This window comes from Acaromyces ingoldii (genome assembly GCF_003144295.1).
Source record: "Acaromyces ingoldii strain MCA 4198 unplaced genomic scaffold FA10scaffold_2, whole genome shotgun sequence".
Lineage (NCBI taxonomy): Eukaryota > Fungi > Basidiomycota > Exobasidiomycetes > Exobasidiales > Cryptobasidiaceae > Acaromyces > Acaromyces ingoldii.
This window is the reverse complement of record NW_020290248.1, coordinates 1,513,221-1,531,201: the sequence shown is the minus strand read 5'-3', so window position 1 is coordinate 1,531,201 and position 17,981 is coordinate 1,513,221. Positions and strand designations below refer to the sequence as shown.

Here is a 17,981-nt window from a genome sequence, read left to right as displayed (position 1 = left end):
CGAGTCCGGGTGGGCGAGTCCGGGTGACCTTGTCCAAAGCACCCCCATATCCTCTTACTATTCACTAAGTGGCCATCTCAGGCTATTTAAGCAACATGACATTTCCTTTTTGTTTCATTTCTTCTCCTCTTTGACGCAAACAAGAGGGAAAGAGGGATGAGAGCGAGAGAATCGAAAGAGTAGAGCGGCGAGCAGTTTCTCTTGACTCCGCTCTCGTCTCGAAATTAGAACGTCCTACCGATATAGAGCATCTAGGCCGTCGACTTTTCCTTCTTGTCGAAAATGGCCGAGATCGAGGTCCAAACGACCTGCGGAGCCTGGGCGGCGTCGACGGGAGCTGAAAGAGAGAGTAACTGGTCAGCGTGGACCTCACGAATCGCGGAGCTCGGATACTTACACCAGATGCCTTGCTTACGGTAGTAGTCGGTCACGGCGGCCGTCTGGGCGTGGTAGGTGCCAAGGCGCTTCTTGAGCGTCTCGGCATTGTCGTCGGACCGCTGGATCAGGGGTTCGCCGGTGACATCGTCGGTCATGGGCTTCTTGGGAGGGCTGTATTCATACAATTGATTGTCAACATCTCCAGCAGCGAGGTTGGAATTCCACCCTGGCAAATACCTACCTAAACTCCTTGTGGTAGCTTCGCCCGCTAGCAGGGTGAATCAGCCGGCCGGTGATGCGCGAGATGAGGAGGTTGTCGTTGATTTTGAGCTCGACGGCGTGGTCGAGCTTCTGCTGCTTGCTCTTGAGCATGTCATCGAGCTTCTCAGCCTGAGGCGTGGTTCGAGGGAAACCATCGAGGATGAAGCTGGATTTCAAAACAAGTCAGAAAGTGAGTGAGCGTAATCCATGAAGAGAATGAGAGAGTGTGCCACACACCCCTTGCTGCAGCTCTTGTTGTTCTCGAGCTGGTCCTGGATCATGCCAATCATGATCTCGTCGCTGACGAGGCCACCCTGGTTCATGATCTCCTTGGCCTTCTTGCCCAGCTCGGTGCCCTGGGCGACCTGCTCTCGGAGCATGTCACCCGTGGCCAGGTGGCAGATGCAGTTGTTGTACCGCTCGAGAATCTTGGGCGCCTGCGTCCCCTTTCCCGCGCCAGGTGGTCCAATCAGGATCATGCGCACGCCTTCTGTCGCGCCCGAGGCAGGGAGCGCCGACGAGACGGCCGAAGAGGCGGCCTTTTCGAGCGAAGAAATCTTCGTCTGCAGCTGCGAGACGAGATCCTTGAGGTATGCAAGCTCGTACGAGCCATCCTGCTTGGGCTTCTTGGCGCCCAGTACGGACGGGTCCGGTGCAGCGGGAGTGCCGGCAGTGGTGCTTGTTGCCATCTTGTATGTAAGAAGAGTCTAGAGTCGCGAAGAGGGTGCGAAAGAAGCAAAATGGGAGATGCCGGGAAAGGAAGAACGCGAAGAAGATCATGGGTGGAGGAGTCGACACGTGTTCTTTTGAGGTTTCAGTCCCCCCTCCTGCTTAGATCGGCGTCAACATCAATAGTTCATCATTCGGACGGTCGGATAGCTATGATACAGAGGAGCGCGTCGGAGGAGATAAAGCGGAAGATGGGACTTGTGTATGAATGAGATGGAAGGTTCAGGGCTATATTTACTGGAGTGGCACAACCGAGGCAGCATGCTGTTGAGCGGCCAAGAAAGCCTGATCATGTGTATGGCCGTCCCGCTGCAGCAGAGAATAGATTTCCGCCTCGACCTTTTGCCGGTGCTTGCGAACGTCCTGCGTCTGAGAGTCCATGCTTGCCTCACCCGTTGTCGAGATACTCGTCGGCCTTGCTTTGTTCTGCGAAGAAGGTTGCTGCAAGAGTTGCTGACGCTGCTGTTGTTGCGACTCGTCCAATTCGCTTGAGTTAATCGGTCCGGAAGAGTCCGCACGTTGGAACTCGAACTTTGCGCTTGATTTGTCCGGTCCCGCCAAGAGCTCCAGCATCGCAGCCAGATCAGCGTCTGACGTGTAGACGATCCTAGTGGCCGCATCGCCCGTGGGAGTGGCCATTTCAAAGCCAATCTGCTGCTGCTGCGAAGACGATGTCCGGGTGTGACCCTCATTGGGATTGTGGGAGCCCATTCCGGCGGGCAAAGGGGGCATGTCGGTGTCGTCAAGGGAGCGCTCGTCGTCGGCATCGTCGTCTTCGACAACGTCAGACGAGCTTCCTTGTTGCTGCCGTCGCTGCTGCTGCTGCTGCTGCTGCTGCTGAAGGCTCCCCGATTCCTCGGGGCCTTGAGCCACCAAGGGCGACGTCTCGGGCAAGCCAGGCATGGGCGGCGGCGCATTCCCATCGTAGGAGAAGCTCTTTCGATGCTTACCCTTTGTCTTTGCAAACAGGCTTCGTCCATCCTCGTTGGCGAATCCGCGATTGGGCGTGGCTGTAGTAGCATCGATCATTGAGTCACGCAGAGGAGTAGCTGCACCGCTGCTGTCTCGGACGTTGGGTCGCCACGAGAAGTTGCTCGCCTCGCTCGGCGTTCGACTGTGTCCAGGTCCCAGGCCGATCGAGCTGCGCGTGTACATGCTCGACCGGTCGGCCAGGCCGGCGATGACTTGCCAGACGATGCTTCCATCGGCTCGTTCGGTCACCTCGATGTGGTTCCTCGGGCCGCTGGCACCGCCATCCCCGCCGCCAGAGCTTGGCGACAACATACCACCTTGCCTGGATCCCTGTGCATCAATGCTCGGTCTTGCCTCGTCCTCACCATCGATGTACATGTCGTAGAGACTGCCGGCGTACGAACTCTGCGCACGGCTTTGCCGATTCGCGTCCGCATGTGGCGAGGAGGGAGGCTTGAGCTGCGAAGGCGTCTGTCCGAGCCGAGGAATGGGAGGCACCGGCTTGTCCGCAGGAACATCCTGCGAGAGTTTGCGTCGGTGCACTCCACTGACACCATCGCGTCCCGGAGGAGTAGCTGGCCGGTCCTGAATCGATCTGCGACCACTAGAGGAGGAGACGGAATTGGTGCGAGTGTGGGGATTGCTGCCTGCCTGAACCACATGCTGAGAGGCACGCGCGGGTAGCTTGGGCTCGGGCTCCTGGGAGACAATTTTGCGCGACTTGCGCTTCGACGAAGTCGTCGACATGACTGACCTACGGCGCTCATCGTTGATGTCCAATGTGGGAACGATGATCGTCCGTCGGACGATGGTGTTTCTCAACGATTTCCTCTCCTCCTCTCGCGCGCGTAGGGTCTCAGCATTGGGGCGCGGGGATGGCCCCCTTTCCGTGGCAGCAAGGGATGTCTGCTGATCCTTGGGTGCGCTCAAGGCAGAGGTAGGCGCTTGTGAGGCCCAGCCATCCTGAATAAGAGCTGGTGAGCCAAGACCACTAGGCTCTGGCGCTTTCGTCGCTGCTGTTGTGTTCTTTGAGGTGGAAGACTTTCTCGGCGGCGGCATGACGTCCTGGGCAAATATGTTGGACAGCGGAGTCGCTCCCGAGTCGGAGCGGGGCAACTGTGTCCGTGAAGCGCCTGACGAGAGCTTTCGCAGAGGAGCGTGTGGAGGCGATGTCGCCGTCGCAGTGGAGCCACCTTCGATCCGCGGCGATTTGCTCGGTTGCGACAGGGCTGGCGACGATCGTGCAGCGGCCACGGTCGTGGGGAATGGATCGACTGTGCCATCGTTTGTACTGAGGTCCGAGTGCTTCTTGGACCTCATTCTCGACATGAAGCGGCCGATGCTACCGACCGACTTGTCGCTTCGAGGCGTGTCCGGTGCATTGCGCGGTGACTGTAACGACGCTGACCTCGACACCTGGCCTCCCGTCGCAGGGCTCTGCATGTCTGCAACCCGATCGTAGTTGGGTGTGCGAGGTCCCGCGCCGCCACTGGCCACCACATCGTCCCACGCTTCGAGCTGGCCCTCGTGACCAAAGGAGCTCGAACGACGGCGATGCGTCATTGGAGCCTTGTTGACCGGCTTCGTCTCACTCTTATAGTCTGTCGGAAACGCTAGGGTGCTACCTGGCGACTTGGAGCCGGAACGTGAGGGGGCCTGCCGCTCCTGAAGACGCTGCTGCTGTTGCTGCATAATAAACGCATCCATCTCCTTAGCGCCTTGCTTCCTCGAAAGCGTTGAATCGACCTTTGGAACGTTACGGGCATGATCCATGCGCTGTGATGTCGACAGCAGCTGCGGCCGGGAGACGTACTTGGTGAGCTTCTTCTTTGACTTGCCACTGAAGGATTTTGAGCGGGGCATCATCGGCTTGCCGCTGCCAACACTGCCCTCAGGCCCCTTGAGAGCACGGGTGGCATTGCGAGCCTGGGCAGCGACGTCATCGATGAGATCGGCATTGACAAAGGCCTCTTGGTTTGGACCCTCGGACCAATTCCTGGGCGCATCGTCCATACCAGGGTCTGAGTTGGCCTGCGTAGCGGGTGTCGCCGGTGATGCGAGACTTTTTGAGTTGGAGAGAATATCATGAGACTGGCTCTTGACGACTGGTCGCCGTTCGATCGTGAAGCCACCGAATCCGTCCGAGATACGGCGCTCCTCATAGTTGAATCCCTCATCGTAGCTCTCCTCGGGGATCACGTCTTGCTGAGGTGCGAGCATGGTTGGAATGTTGTAAATGCCGCTGTAGTTGCCTCCATCAGCGGCCTGCTCGGCCAATGACCCTTGCGCCAGTGTAGTCGCTTCGACCAGAGAAGCCAACGACGACGAGTTGCGGTTCGTCTCCACATCCAAATTGTTCTGTACACCCTCGGACGGTGGGGAGCCTGCAGCTAGATGGCCCAACGACAAGTCTTGGAGCGACGGCAGGTTTGTAACCGAGGTCTTCGCTCGAGGAGGTGGTGACGTAGGGCGATGGCTCGACGTGACATCGTACATGACCTGTGACCGGAACGATCGCTGGGAGCTTGAGGGAGCAAGACTGGCACTAGCCCCACCCGTAGTTGGGATTTTGCCATTGGCGCCGTTGCCAGTAACCGAAGCCAAAGACGGACTGGAAGACGGAGCAGCGTGATTGAAAGGACTGCCCTCGGAAGCATTGCCCCTGAAAGCGTCCACGGAAGTACGAGGACTGAGGTGGTAATCGCCCGATGCCTGTCTCTCCGCCACCATTCTTGCGCGCTCTCGCGCCTTTTCAAGTTTAGTCTGGGGCGTGCCTGCAGGTGACATGGGCCGATTGGCAGACCAAGGAGACCTTCCAGGAGCATTGTCGTACGAGAGCTCCCGCTGATGAGCCATTGGCGGCATTGGAGGTGACGTTGGGAGGGGAGGAGGGGTTTGGTCGACAGAGGATTCACGATTTGAACCTTGCGGGACGGGCGGTAGTGTCTTTTGGCTTGCCGATCTCACCAAGTTGTTCTGAATCTCGGCGAGCTGGTCCATGGTGATACCTGCACCGGCAAGGCTGCTCGCCGCCGCGACTTGACCCTCCTCTTCCGGTTGCTGAGCGCTCGACGCTCCTCGGGAACCTTTGTTTGCATCTCTCGCATCACGCGCCACCTTTGCCCAAATGTCGTCCTCGTCCTGCCGCTCGTCTTCCGAAGCGGCAAGGTCACTGAGACCGCTACGAACGCTGGCGGCGTCGGCCACCCTGTCGCCGTACCTCTCGCGCCACTGTGCGGCCTTGAGGGGATCCTGGGGAGGTACGGGATACAAGCCATTCTCGCTTGTCGGCGAAGTGATTGAATTGCTTCGCTTGGGAGCGTATACACTTCCCACTTGGCTGGTTGCCGGCGTGTCGTTCTGCTCCGTCGTCGGCGAGGACGCGGTCATGGTTGAGGCTACCGACTCAATGGCACCGGTGGGCTTCGTCGCGGCGGCGCCGTTCGTGTTGACGCCCATGTTGGCTGGTCGGAATCCGGCCGCGTACGCAGACTGCATTGAGGTGTTGTTTGAGGCCTGGGGAAAATAGTGCTGGGACCGTGCGGCGATGGCGTCGGCCGAGAGCACAGAGGTTCCTGAAGCGGAAGGCCCGAGCGGCGGTCTGGCTCGGGCCCCATTGGCGGGAGGAGGCGTGGAGGCAGCACTCAAGGCACTGGCAGCCGCGACAGAAGCACCGCCAGCAATGCCAAGGCCAGCAACCTCGTCTCCTCCGTGCCGTAGCTGCGATCGGGAAGGTGTCTCGCCGATGCTGCTTAATGATTGCTGTGCCCTTAGCTGATGCTGGGCTGAGGGAGATGAGGGCGATCCCGGAAGCGCAAACGTCTTGGCGTTTGGACTCGTGGGTCCAAGCTTGATCCGACCGTTTGCGGGGTCGATGGAAGCCACACCTTGGTTGCTCTCACGCCTCGGCGAAGAACCGCCAACATAGTTCATGCTGGACCTCGAGCTGGTGAGGCTTGGAGACCGAGTGCAACTAACGGTAGTCATCGACTGGTCCATCGACTGATCCATCGACAAGTCACCAGCCGCATCTCGTGACCCATCAGGCCTGACGACGACGGCACTGGGTGATGCACGGACTCGTCCATCGGACGAAGTTGCAGGCGCGGCGCTGTCCGAACGTAAGTAGGCAAGCTGAGCGTCGGATGGAGACGCAGGCCGAGGTGTTGAGAGGGCCTGGATGGTCTGGCTACTGTCAGCCTGAGCCATGGCAGCAGCTCCAATACCGATCGCAGCCCCAGGTTCGTCTTCCGCGAGATCCATGAGACCGTTTGAGTTGAGTGGCGTCATTTCGGAGTGGGCAGAGATGAATGATCTTTCATCGCTGTCGACGGACCGACGCGTGCTGGCAGTTTCCCTGCTGAGGCTGTGACGATGACCGGCGCTTCGTCCTTGTCTCGGGGAGGCTTTACTGTTGAGCACCTCAACTGTTTGTCCTCCCTTATCAGCTGGCACACGAGCCCGACCATTGGTGCTGTCTTCTGTATCGCCTTCGTCCTCTTCCTCTTCCGCTTCCTCTTCGCCGACTCCATCTTCGTCTTCTTCCTCTGCCTCTTCGCTCGAGACCTCTTCGTCAACACGACCCGCTACCATGCCATACACCTCTGCCAAGGCAGTGCTGACCCTGCGGAAATCGTCTGGACTCAGGTTTGTGAGAAGCTGAGATTCACGAACACCCTCGTTCTGAGGAGCAGCGAGCAGATTGGGCGAACGCAGTCGAGGCTGGGGCTGAGGAGAAGGAGCGAGCTCCTGACGAGGCGGTGTAGCTCTTTCGTCTAAAGGCTGCCTTGATCCTCTCCTCGAGGCCGAGATGAAATCACCAGGCATGGCTTCTTCGCTTCCGCTGCTGCTGCCCAGACCAGCGACTGCCTCCTGCTCTTGACTCTCCCCCTGCTGCGTTGAGTCGCTCATAGTCTCAGAGTTTCCAGTTTCGGCGGTGGGAGCGTTGCGAGACTTTGCCGCTCGCGCCTTGTGGACGCCGGCAATGTATTCTTGATCTCGCCTTGAGGATCTTCCACTGAAAAGGTTTCCTTCTTCGCTTTTTCCCAAGTTTCCCAACGTCTCTGCCAGCGACGAATCGACCTTGCCGGGCACAGACGATTCGTAGCGAGGGCTTCCCCAACCGCCGAAGCCGTCGGTGCCTCCAAAGTCGCCGGTGCCGCCGAAGCCGTCGGTTCCACTTCCGTAGCCTGACCGGGTCCATTGAGACTCGCTGGCAGTCGCGCTCAGTGCATCATCCTGGTCCATTTCGAGCCGAGTCTGTCTACGCAGCTGATCGATGATCTCGTTTTCCTCTTCTTCTGTGAGAAAGTTTTGGTTGCCCGGTACCCCAGCGGCTCTCGCCCTGGCCCTTTGGGCTCGCAGGTGAGCGCGCATGGCGTCCGGCGTCACCATCGTTCCGTCGGGGGCCCGGAGCAGGGTGAATCTGCGCGTGAGGTGGGGCATGATGAGCGAGGTGCTGCGAGGGTAAGAAGAGCCATGTCAGCACTCATTCATCTGCTATCATGGACACAAGCCTGCATAGACTCACCCTGCGTCATCAAAAAGCGCCGGTGTCGAAGATAGTGAACGAGATGGTGAGCACCAACAGAACAAGACCCAGATGCGATGGATTCAGGCACTACTCACGATAGTCGGATTCTGGCGGGAGTGCATTGGCTGTATCGAGCTGGGGTGCCTTGGATGGGCGTCGCTGATACTCGCTTGCACCAGCCTGGCCACGCTGGCTCGCGTTTGGATCGGCCACGGCAATGGTGATGCCTCCATTCTGCTTGCCTCGCGACGACGGCTGGTTCTGCCTTCGCCTAAAGGGATTCAAAGGATTGTTGGAGAGCATCGTCGGCCTTGACCTTTGCGTGGATGCAGCGGGGGTAGTTGTACGTTCGTTTGTCGTGGAGTTCCCTCCGCCCTTCACGAGATCGCCTGAGACCGACGAAGTCGTGAGAGATGACTCTATTCCTGCATTCCCCCCTTCTCTCGAAGAGGCGGATCGCTGCGGACTTTGTCAAAGAAGAAAGGAAAGAGAGCAAATAAGTGCCAGCTCTTGGCGACGGAAATAGCTTGAAAGTCGGTTCCCTTCTTTTTCTCCTCTTCGCGGACCCGCCAGTTGAGAAAGGGCGTCACCGCGAGACGTCGCAAGCCCAACGGAAAGCAGCGAGGAATCGAGCTTGTAGTTGTGTCGTTGCGTGCGCAGTGTTTCGCAAAGCTTTGCGAGCGGGGATGCCTTTCGGAGCGCTAGCCTGTGTTGTGTAAGGTCCTGACGATGACAGCAATGAAGATGAGAGGGAAGAAAAAGCGACTGGCCTGCACTTAATATCGTCTTGCCTGATTGAGCTCTTTTAGCTCGTTTCTGTTTTTTATTTTCCTTCCCTATTTTTGCACTCTCTTTCTCCTAAGTGGCACTTTGGTGGGCTCCGACTGTATGGGCACCGTGCACCGTCCGGTGCTTTGTATCCAACAAATTATGGCGAGGAGCAACATCAACAAGAATTGCAGTCCGGCAGCCAAGGCACAGCTAGATGAGTTTCGTTTAACCTGATTCAGCACCGTTCGATTCCCATTCGATGTCTGGCTCCCGAGAAAGCGAGCGAAAGCCGCTTCTGCTGTCATGGCATTGCCCCCTCTTTTTTTTTTTTTTTTTTCTCCGTCCGCCGGCAGGACCGGACCAGCTGTCTGATTTGTCACTCATGACAGAAAAAGGTTGAATGCACGGAATTTAGCCACGGCATCTGCCAAGCCTCACGTGAGACTTTACCTCCACCACAGACCGCTATGCTTCCCCCTCTTTCGGAGCGCAATCCCGAGCAGGCAAGGCCTTCGCCATTCGTGGCTTTGAAAGGTGCGAGGGGGTTTTCCTTCCTATTGGAGAAGAAGGCTACACCGAAAGCACCATCAGCTTTGAGTTACCCAATCCATCAAACAGCTCCTTCTTTTCCCTCTGCGCGACTCTCCTCCGCTCTCATCAGCCGCCGCCCTCGCACCAGCACGCAAGCCTCCGCCCCGCCTAATCGATCTCCCGGTAGATAGCAGAGGCGCCCTCGGCCACCCTGTACGCACCCGATCTCGCTCTTACACCTCTCACAATTCTTTTATAACCTCAAATTCTCCTTTCGACGGCCTTTCTTTCTCATTCGCCACTCTCTCACGATGAGCCAGCCGCCGGTGAATTGGACGACACTCGTCGCCGAGTCGTCGCGTCCCAAGCCGGTGAACCACATCTACATTACGCAAAACTCACAGTCGATCAAGGGCAAGTACACCATCTCGCCCTACGCCGAGGACGTGTATCCGCCAGTGTACGACCTTCCGCCTGCGGAAAACAAGGCAAAGAATTCGTCGAGTGCGGGATTCGTCAACAAGAACAGCGCGATCAGCGTCATGGTGTGGATCGAGGGCAACAAGGACCTCGTCGGAGGCCATCAGCGGCCGACGTCGATCGAGGGCCTGCCCGTTGGTCGACCGATACAGGAGCATGGTAAGCCCGTTACCGTCTATACCAAGAGCCACATGGGCAGGATCAAGATTGTGGTGCCACAGTACACCGTGCCTCGCCCATTGCACATCCAAGCAAAATCATCAAGCGGCGATGGTGAGTCAAGACCTCTCTTCTTCTCTTCTTCTCCCTCAACCTTCCCTTATCTTTCTCTTCCACTCTCTATCCTCTCCCACCCCTCAGTCATCGTGCACATCCCACCAACGTTTCGCGGAATGCTGTCCTTCACCACCGACTCGGGCTCGTTCAAGCCCTCTGCCTCACTCAACAGGCGTCTGACGCCACTGGGCGAACAAAAGAAGCACCGCGGCGTCTTCAAGGTGCGCATGGCCGACTGGATCCAAGACGATCACATTGAGCGGGGCGACTCTGCCGAGTTGATCACTCACAGCGGGACGGTGTATGCGTATGAAGCAGGCGAGGAGAGCGAAGATAGCTCGTGCGTCATTGTCTGAAATCAAAGAACGAGAGGACAAACGACACCCCACGCAGTCAGTGGACCTCCACTGACCGGGATAGAAAACAAAAGATTGATAGATGTGGGCTTTCTTCTCCGTATATCCATAAGTAGAGCTCCTTCTTCTCATCACCTCGTCATTCAACTTGTATCCCACACTTTTCCCACTCCATTTGTACATCTCTAATGGTGCCACTCTCGCTTCTTCAGCACTATATTACATTTAAACCTCTCGCTGCGACACCTCGAGGACAAGATCCTGTTGCAGGGAAGACTCCGAGGTCAGATCATCACGCCGTAGAATTGTAGAGGGAGAGGAACTCACCTCGACGTCGAGGAACCACGTTGAGTTGGTTCTCCAGGGTGTCGTCGCCGGCTCCGCCTCGCTGCCGTTGGAGTCCCGGGGCACCCGCCTCCTCTGGCTTCTGTCGCGAGGAACAAAGTCGAATCGGAAGCGATAGAGGAGCGTCGGGAGGACCTTGGTGATCTCCATCAGGGAGATGTTCTTGCCCTGCATTGATGAAAAGGGTCAGCATTGACAGACAAGAAAAGAACAGCGAGAGAACTGGGGCCTCACAATGCACTGGCGGTTGCCTGCACCAAAGCTGAGGTTGACGCGCTCCATCTCCCTCCTCGTCTGCTCATCGAGACCGATCCAGCGATAGGGGTTCCACTCGGCCGCATCGTCTCCAAAGGCCTCCTTTGTCCGGTGGAGAACAAAGGAGCTGACACTGACATTGGTGTTGGCGGGGAAGAAGCGGCCATCGATGACGTCGCCACCGTGGGGCACGAGACGGGGCAGCGACATGCTGATGGGCGGGTGCAGCCGGAGCGTCTCCTTGATGCACGCCTGCAGCAGCTCCAGCTGGACGCCCTTGCTGTATTTGGCAGGCAGGCTCAGGTCGCCTCGCTCAAACGCCTCGTCAATCTCGCGCTGCAGGTCCTCGTACACTTTGCCATTTCGCACGAGGTAGCCGAAAAAGGCAGAGAGCGCCACGCTCGTCGTGTCGCTGCCAGCTCCGACGACGCTGATGGCCGTGCGCAGACTGTCATTGGCATCATACTGCCGTCCCGTCGAGGGGTGCTTGGCGCGGATGATCTTCGTCAGCATATCCTGTCGGTCGACGAGGCCGGCTGCCTCGGCCTTGTACCGTGCATCGATCCTCGCTCGCGTCGCGACTCCAACCACCTCGCCGCCCGGCTCGCCCGAGAGCCACTTGAGCACCACGCGGGCTGGTCGAGAGAGGAGCGGCGTCAAGAAGCCGGCCATGCTGCCCCAGTGCGACAGGTTCGAGACGCCCAGAAGAAAGTTGTTTGGGTCGGAGCCCTTCTCGAGAAACTCAAAGCCCCTTCCAAACTGTATGTGCGTCAAACAGGAAGTAGCCTTTTTGAGCAAGCGTGAAAGGGACAAATGCAATCGAGACAGACTCACGGCAAGCTCTCCGACGGCATCCATGGCAAAGAAGTGCATCCATTTGGCCATGTCGATGGACGCCTTTGACTTTTCTGCCTCGCCCACCATGCGCTCAAACTGCTCCACCAGCAGGTCTACGCACGGCTCGACGCACTCCTCGAGCTTGACGAGGTAGCTCATCGCATAGGCGCTCGCCATGGCCCTCCGCCTGTCTGCATGCGAGTGCGGATCGACGTCGCTAAAGAGCGAGGGCCGGCCCCAGTAGACCTGGAAGGACTTGTAGAAGTCCGTCTTGAGGTACTTTGCCGAGCCGTGCGCATAGATTTTCTCGACGGCGCGCGCCGACGTAAAGCTGACGTGGTTCGGCGCGATGCGGACGATGGGACCGTAACGGGCATGCTGCTGCGCCAAGGCCCAGACGTAGTCGCGCCGGTAGGCGTGCAAGAAGGGAAATAGGGGCAAGCCCAGCTTGGCTGACAGGGGGCCAGGCAGACCAGCGAGCGGGTGCAAAAAGAAGTGGTAGAGGGTGTAGGGGAGCAAGATGGCACTTGCCACCAGAACCAGCTGCAGGGAGATGGGCAGCTGGAGCAGCCGTTGAGTGATGCCCATCAGAGCAGATTGGTGCAAAGACATGATCGAATGAGTGAGCGCTTTGCGGTGAAAGGAGCCAGAGAGCAAGAGGGAGTGCACGGGTGGGGGGAAACGACGAAGAGAGAAATCCTTTATACCATTGCTATCAGACGTTTCGTCAAAAGGGACCGGCCCCCCTCACCCCACCCATGCTCCGTCAAGCAGGTCAGCAGGCGTCGTATCTTGTCCGAAGTCGGACTTGTCCTGAAGGGGGGGTCCGTCCAACCAGCAGCCATGATAAAGACGGGGGCTCCGCACGAAATGGACGCGCAGTAACTGACAGACGCGCCACTTTTCTCGCACGAGAAAATCATCAACCTCTCCACCGCACGACAAAAAAGAAAGAGGGCCTGGACGTAAAAGACTTCACGGCCGATACACCGTACGGACTAGGAACGGACCTGGACGACCGAAAGAGGAGAAAAGAGAGGTAAATCTAATCTTTTATGACGAGGACAAGTACAGGTTCTGTCACGGGAGGCTGCATTGCTCAGGAAAAGACAACCGTCTTGCAAGGGAGAGGAAGTCGATCGATCAGCGAGAGTCTGGAAGACAGCATGGGTTGATGCCGTAGGTACGACTCACCTTTGCACCGTTGAGAAGGACGCGTCGCTCTGCGTGCCACCTGACAGCCCTCGCCAGGACCCTAGCCTCGATGTCTGCGCCGGCCCGTGTGAGGTCTGCTGGGGCATACGCGTGGTTGACCCGGTCGACGGCCTGCTCAATGATCGGGCCCTCGTCCAGATCAGCCGTAACGTAGTGGGCGGTGGCGCCGATGAGCTTGATGCCGCGCTCGTAGGCCTGGTGGTATGGTTTTGCGCCCTTGAACGAAGGGAGGAACTGGTCGAAAATAAGAAAGAGGGGCGAGTGAGCACTTGCAAGCTCCCACAGCTCATAGTCATCTTCAAACTCACAGAGTGGTGGATGTTGATGATTCGACCAGACATGAGCGAGCACAGCTTGGGTGAGAGGATCTGCATGTACCTGGCGAGGACGACGAGGTCGATCTTGTACTCCTTGCACAGCCGCAGGATCTCCTCCTCCTGCCATGCCTTTGTCTTGCTCCCCGTCTTTTCGATGGGCAGGTGGAAAAAGGGGATCCCGTGCGCCTTCGCCAGCGCCTCGTACTCGTCGTGGTTGCTCACAATCAGCGGAACCTCGATCGGCAGCGTACCACTCGAGACGCGGAAGAGCAAGTCGTTGAGACAGTGCCCAATCTTGCTGACCATGATCATCGTCCGTGGCTTCTCCTCGTCGCGGTGGATCTCAAAGCTCATTTCCATCTCGGCCCCCAGCTCGGCGGTAAAGTCGGCCTGGAGCGTGTTGGAGAGGGCCGCGTTGGCCGTGTTGGCCTCTGCATGCACGCGCATAAAGAAGCGGTTTGTCGTCGGATCGCCAAACTGGGCAGAGTCGCGGATATTGAAGCCTCGCTGGGCAAGGAAGCCCGTGACGCGATGCACGATGCCCTGGCGATCGGGGCACGAGAGCGTCAAGATGAAGCTGTTGCGGCTCGACGATGGAAACGGTGCAGCCGCCGCCGCTGATGACGACGCTGCACCACCCTGGCCAGCGCTGCCTGCGTCCTCGACCTGGCCCGGTCGAGCAGGGGGCGCTGTGTTCTGGGGCGTGGAAGACATGCTTTCGAGCTCGGCGAGGGATCGCAGTGTACGGGCGCCGGAGGGAGCAGGACCAGAATCGGCCTTGTTAGAAGAGAGGAGGGACGAGAAGCTTCGATATGACGGTGCGACTGCTGATGACGCTTTGAGATGAAAGAGTTGTCTGCCAAGTCGTGGGAGCCGCAATGCCATCGCTCTCAAGATGGAGATTGGAAGAAAAGAGGGAAGATCTGATCCTTTCTACCTTTTTTTTTTCTTTGACATCTCTCTTTGCTTGACTCAGGGCGTCGGTCATTTTCTTTTCCAAATCAGTCTAAAGTTAGTCCACGGCGCGGCTGGAAAGCCTAGTCACAATTGTCAACGGATCTTCACAGTTGTACATGGGCTCTGTATTTTGCTAGGGCTTGAGAATTGTTGACTATCATACAATTGGATGCTGCTTGTTTAAGTGAACCAGAGGGGAAGAGAAGTTGACCCTCACGGACGCCATACTTTGAGGGTAGGAGGCGAGACGCGGCTCGATGTGCGCGATCGCGGCGTCGACGCTTTGCTCAGTGCCACGCTGCCGTCGGCCCCGCTCCCATCTCTGCGAACCCACAACGAGTGGTCTTTTGCCTCTGATGCCGGCGTCGAGGGCCAGCTGGGTAGCAGAGGAGACGAAAAGAGATCCAGTGAAGGCATAATGCCATCTGACGCCTTGCGTGAGAATGGGCTAGATGGTGTGGCAGCGCTCACCCTTCTTGGCCGCAACGGCGAAGTCGAAGATAATGTCGATGAAAAGCTCGATGTTTTCTTGCGCAGCAGCGGGCTCCTCTGCAGGTCCGCATCAGTCGCCGATCTGAGAAAAGACATGGCAGCTGGGCTCGTCGACGGGCTAGCCTTTGGACTGATGGTCGCAGAGCTGATCCAGGGGAGCTTGTCCTCGTCCGTCGGGCCTCTAAATTGGCCCTTGGGGCTCTCAGTGATGGCTATGGACGTATTGCCACCCAAGTGGGCATAGTGCTGGCCGATGTAACTGCTCAGCTCCTGCCAGCCGCCGCCAACGCGGACCATGACGGTACGTGAGCGGAGAATCCGGCAGAAGCACAGCTTTGATCCCACCCAGTACCTTCCCGACTCGTCGCGCCATTCACCTGAGGCGTGCGAAACCTGAACAGGTATCGGCAAGTGATTGACAACTTTGCTCACGGCCACATCGAGCTTGCTCTTTGGGTTGGCGCGGTATCGATTCGGGTGTCTCTGTAATGGCGTGCGGCCACCCGAAGGTAGAATCGACGACGCCGACTTTGATGGAGAGAGGACGGGGATACGTGAAGACGACTGGTGCGGAGAGCTCCTGGTGCTCTTCTGTCGGACCCTAGACTGGCGAGGCGTGACAAGAGGACTTTGTGGAAAGGCACGCGGCGTTCCCTCCGAGAAAGATCTGGTCGATATGCGCACCGAGGCATCAACAGCTTTCCTGGGCGTCAACTGCAGCCCGGCAGGATGCTCTCTTCCAATCTTGTTGCTGCATGGAGGCTGAATCTGCAGCGGCGTCAGAGACTCGTGGTCATCTACACGCAACGTTGCCACCCCATTGGCTTCGGACTCGGACTCCGATTCACTCGAAGGTGCAATCGATGTGGCGGTCGAGGGAGCCGATGACGACGACTCTCTGGCCTCGTCCTCGCTCACAGCAAGCTGGGGACCAGGAGGCGCGAGTATCTCTCGCGCCATGGCTGTCAGGTCCTTTGTTGACCGCCGCACCTTTGCCAGCTCGTCTCGCACCCTCTTGTCTTGGCTTACGGGATCTGCGGCAGCACTGGCCGCCTCAACCAGACTCGACAGGTCGAGAAGCTCTTTGGTGATTCGTGCTTTGTCTTCCTCTTTGTGGCTTCGGCACGTAGGGGTCTCTCTTCCTTTCACGGTGACCGCCTTTCCCTGCTCCGAGTCCTCGTTGGTGTCGTATGCTGACGAAGTGATGCCCTGCAAGCGGTCGAGAAGATTCAAGAGCGAGCTCTGGCTTGTCTGTACGTGCTCGCAGCGGGTCACAAAGGCTGCCAAGAGGCGGAATCTTAAAAGGCGCGAGTCCCTCTTCCGCATCGCATCGCGAAGAGCAGCGACGTCCTTTGCCAAACCCTCTGATATCTCGAGCGACAGAAAAGCTTCAGCGGCTTCTTTATCCGCCTTCCACACTCTTGCCACCTCGTCGGCTTGGCCTTGCGTAGGGAGCGGTAACAAGCTTTGCAGTTGACGGAGGCCATCAATCTCAGTCTGCTCTTCGATGTGGCCCGTCGAGCATTGCGCTGTGAGGGCAAAGATGCGTTCCTTGGCGGGTGAATGGTTTACATCGCTGCGGCGCGTGTCGACTGGTGAGTATGAGGGGAGCCTTGTATGCGAACCGAACACATCATCATCCTCTGCGGATGTTCCCTTTGGCATGCTGCTTGGAGAGGGTCCGTCTTCATTGTTGCTGATCAGAGAGGTCGTACGACTGTGGGTGGCTTCGGAAGAGGCGTCCGCCTGGTCCGAACTTTGAGACGGCAGCCGGACACCGCGGTCATCGTCTTTCCTGCAAAGATCGTTTACAGAGCGGATATGATTTGCAGCTGCACCGAGCTCCTTGCCAATGGCTCTTTTAACCTCTTCATTGTGGCTGTCGAGAAAAGGGTAATCCTTGCATTTCGGCTGTGGTATGTGGTGCTCCATCGACCTCATTAAAGACCGCGACGACACTGAACCCTCGCTGAGAAAAGCTTTCGTCGTACTTGGCCCGCAGAGCCGTTCGAGGTAGCTGACGAGCTTTCTCAGCCGCCTTGAGAAGGAAGAGCGGTCGTCAGAACCAAGGTCGTTAGCCTTGACGGTGGATGCCAGCTCCTTTGCGTCGAGATGAAGCGTATGGAGGGTTCGAAACAACTCGTCGATCCTTACCCATTGGGCAGCTACCTCCAGCAGAACCTTGCCACGGACCTTGAGCACCGAGCCAAGGTCGTCGATGCGGTCCTGTTCATCGAGGAACGACTCGGGGACTTGGCATTGCTCGATCAGTTGGTCTAACCTTTCGCTGCAGTCTGGCACCAGCTTTGTGCAGAAGAGCCGAACGCGGTCGTTGAGCTGCGTAGCCTCTCGCCTCATGTCCTCCGTCAGTTGACGAGCGCTCCGGTGAGCCTTTGTGCTTGACGTTGTGCCATTGGCATCTGTTGTCGTTGCTTTACTGTGGTAGATTGATGTCGACCACCTCGCCTTGTTCTCGACAAAGTCGGCGACATCACTTGCCAGCGGAGAAAACGTCTGCCAGCATTTTTTCCGGCACAGGTCCCATTGAATCCTAGATGCCAGCAGGTCCAGCTGCTGCCGTCGCAAGTGCATCTTTTTGGTGAGCTTGTCGAGGGCCACGAGGGTGCCTACGGCTAACTCGATAAGGTCTGTGTCCTGCGAAGACATGTGCCTCTCGGACGCGGCTGTGGAAGAGCGGGGCGGATGAGAGATAGCTGGAAATTCGATGTGTGTGGTCAGCTCACCCTTGGCCAGGCCCCTCAACCTCTCGACCTCTCCGAGATCAAAGCTTTGCGCCGACGCCTCCATCGAATCGAGATCTTCCTCCCACGCCTCGAGCTTTTCGACTCTCTGCGGCAGTAAGAACCAGCTCGTGCCCTCTCCCGCCGAGTCCGGTGGAGGTTGTTCCAGATCATCGAAGACGGCAATGGGGGGCAGCGAGGAGAGAGCATCGAAGTGGTCCTGGATCTTGGTCTTCGCCTCGACAAGGCGATTGAGATCGGCCACGTCCGAGGCGCTAAGGCTGCTCATCTTCTCGACAAGCGCTTTCGCTCTTCAACGACGCCCGAAACCATCTCCCTGCTCAAAACCCATGCAGAAAGTCGCAAGCGTGAGACCGGCCGGGGTGAGAGATGGAAATGGCGGAGAAAGGCGACAGCTGCTTGACGACACACACAGTAGTGGCCAAGGCGCGCGCGCGCATAGGGAAGCTTTTGGCGCCGCTGAGACCACGTGCTGCTATCTGGCGACGCCCGCATCTTGCTCCCTGCTTAATTT

The 17,981-nt window shown here is 57.9% G+C and overlaps 6 protein-coding genes across 6 annotated transcripts; 1 reads left to right on the top strand and 5 right to left on the bottom strand.

Moving 5' to 3' along the window:
• Positions 1 to 80: 80 nt before the first annotated feature.
• Positions 81 to 1,375, bottom strand: FA10DRAFT_265516 (adenylate kinase 1). Its single transcript, XM_025521093.1, has 4 exons — positions 877 to 1,375; positions 620 to 805; positions 398 to 549; positions 81 to 337 (listed from the first exon to the last, which is right to left on the bottom strand). Exons 1-4 carry the CDS (start codon positions 1,326 to 1,328, stop codon positions 252 to 254), a joined length of 876 nt encoding a protein of 291 aa, XP_025378868.1. The 5' UTR covers positions 1,329 to 1,375; the 3' UTR covers positions 81 to 251.
• Positions 1,376 to 1,477: 102 nt separating this feature from the next.
• Positions 1,478 to 8,626, bottom strand: FA10DRAFT_265514 (hypothetical protein). Its single transcript, XM_025521092.1, has 2 exons — positions 7,969 to 8,626; positions 1,478 to 7,799 (listed from the first exon to the last, which is right to left on the bottom strand). Exons 1-2 carry the CDS (start codon positions 8,174 to 8,176, stop codon positions 1,603 to 1,605), a joined length of 6,405 nt encoding a protein of 2,134 aa, XP_025378867.1. The 5' UTR covers positions 8,177 to 8,626; the 3' UTR covers positions 1,478 to 1,602.
• Positions 8,627 to 9,145: 519 nt separating this feature from the next.
• On the top strand, positions 9,146 to 10,523 carry FA10DRAFT_265513 (hypothetical protein). The gene is made up of 2 exons (XM_025521091.1): positions 9,146 to 9,928; positions 10,016 to 10,523. Exons 1-2 carry the CDS (start codon positions 9,487 to 9,489, stop codon positions 10,285 to 10,287), a joined length of 714 nt encoding a protein of 237 aa, XP_025378866.1. The 5' UTR covers positions 9,146 to 9,486; the 3' UTR covers positions 10,288 to 10,523.
• On the bottom strand, positions 10,468 to 12,704 carry FA10DRAFT_265512 (cytochrome P450). Its single transcript, XM_025521090.1, has 4 exons — positions 11,722 to 12,704; positions 10,867 to 11,646; positions 10,615 to 10,800; positions 10,468 to 10,548 (listed from the first exon to the last, which is right to left on the bottom strand). Exons 1-4 carry the CDS (start codon positions 12,310 to 12,312, stop codon positions 10,513 to 10,515), a joined length of 1,593 nt encoding a protein of 530 aa, XP_025378865.1. The 5' UTR covers positions 12,313 to 12,704; the 3' UTR covers positions 10,468 to 10,512.
• Positions 12,705 to 12,757: 53 nt separating this feature from the next.
• FA10DRAFT_265510 (Formyltetrahydrofolate deformylase) lies at positions 12,758 to 14,184 on the bottom strand. The gene is made up of 3 exons (XM_025521089.1): positions 13,248 to 14,184; positions 12,919 to 13,173; positions 12,758 to 12,841 (listed from the first exon to the last, which is right to left on the bottom strand). The coding sequence occupies exons 1-3, from the start codon at positions 14,139 to 14,141 to the stop codon at positions 12,824 to 12,826; spliced, it is 1,167 nt and encodes a 388-aa protein (XP_025378864.1). The 5' UTR covers positions 14,142 to 14,184; the 3' UTR covers positions 12,758 to 12,823.
• A 99-nt stretch (positions 14,185 to 14,283) lies between these two features.
• On the bottom strand, positions 14,284 to 17,911 carry FA10DRAFT_72674 (hypothetical protein). Its single transcript, XM_025525663.1, has one exon. It carries the CDS (start codon positions 17,733 to 17,735, stop codon positions 14,427 to 14,429), a length of 3,309 nt encoding a protein of 1,102 aa, XP_025378863.1. The 5' UTR covers positions 17,736 to 17,911; the 3' UTR covers positions 14,284 to 14,426.
• Between the last annotated feature and the right edge of the window lie 70 nt (positions 17,912 to 17,981).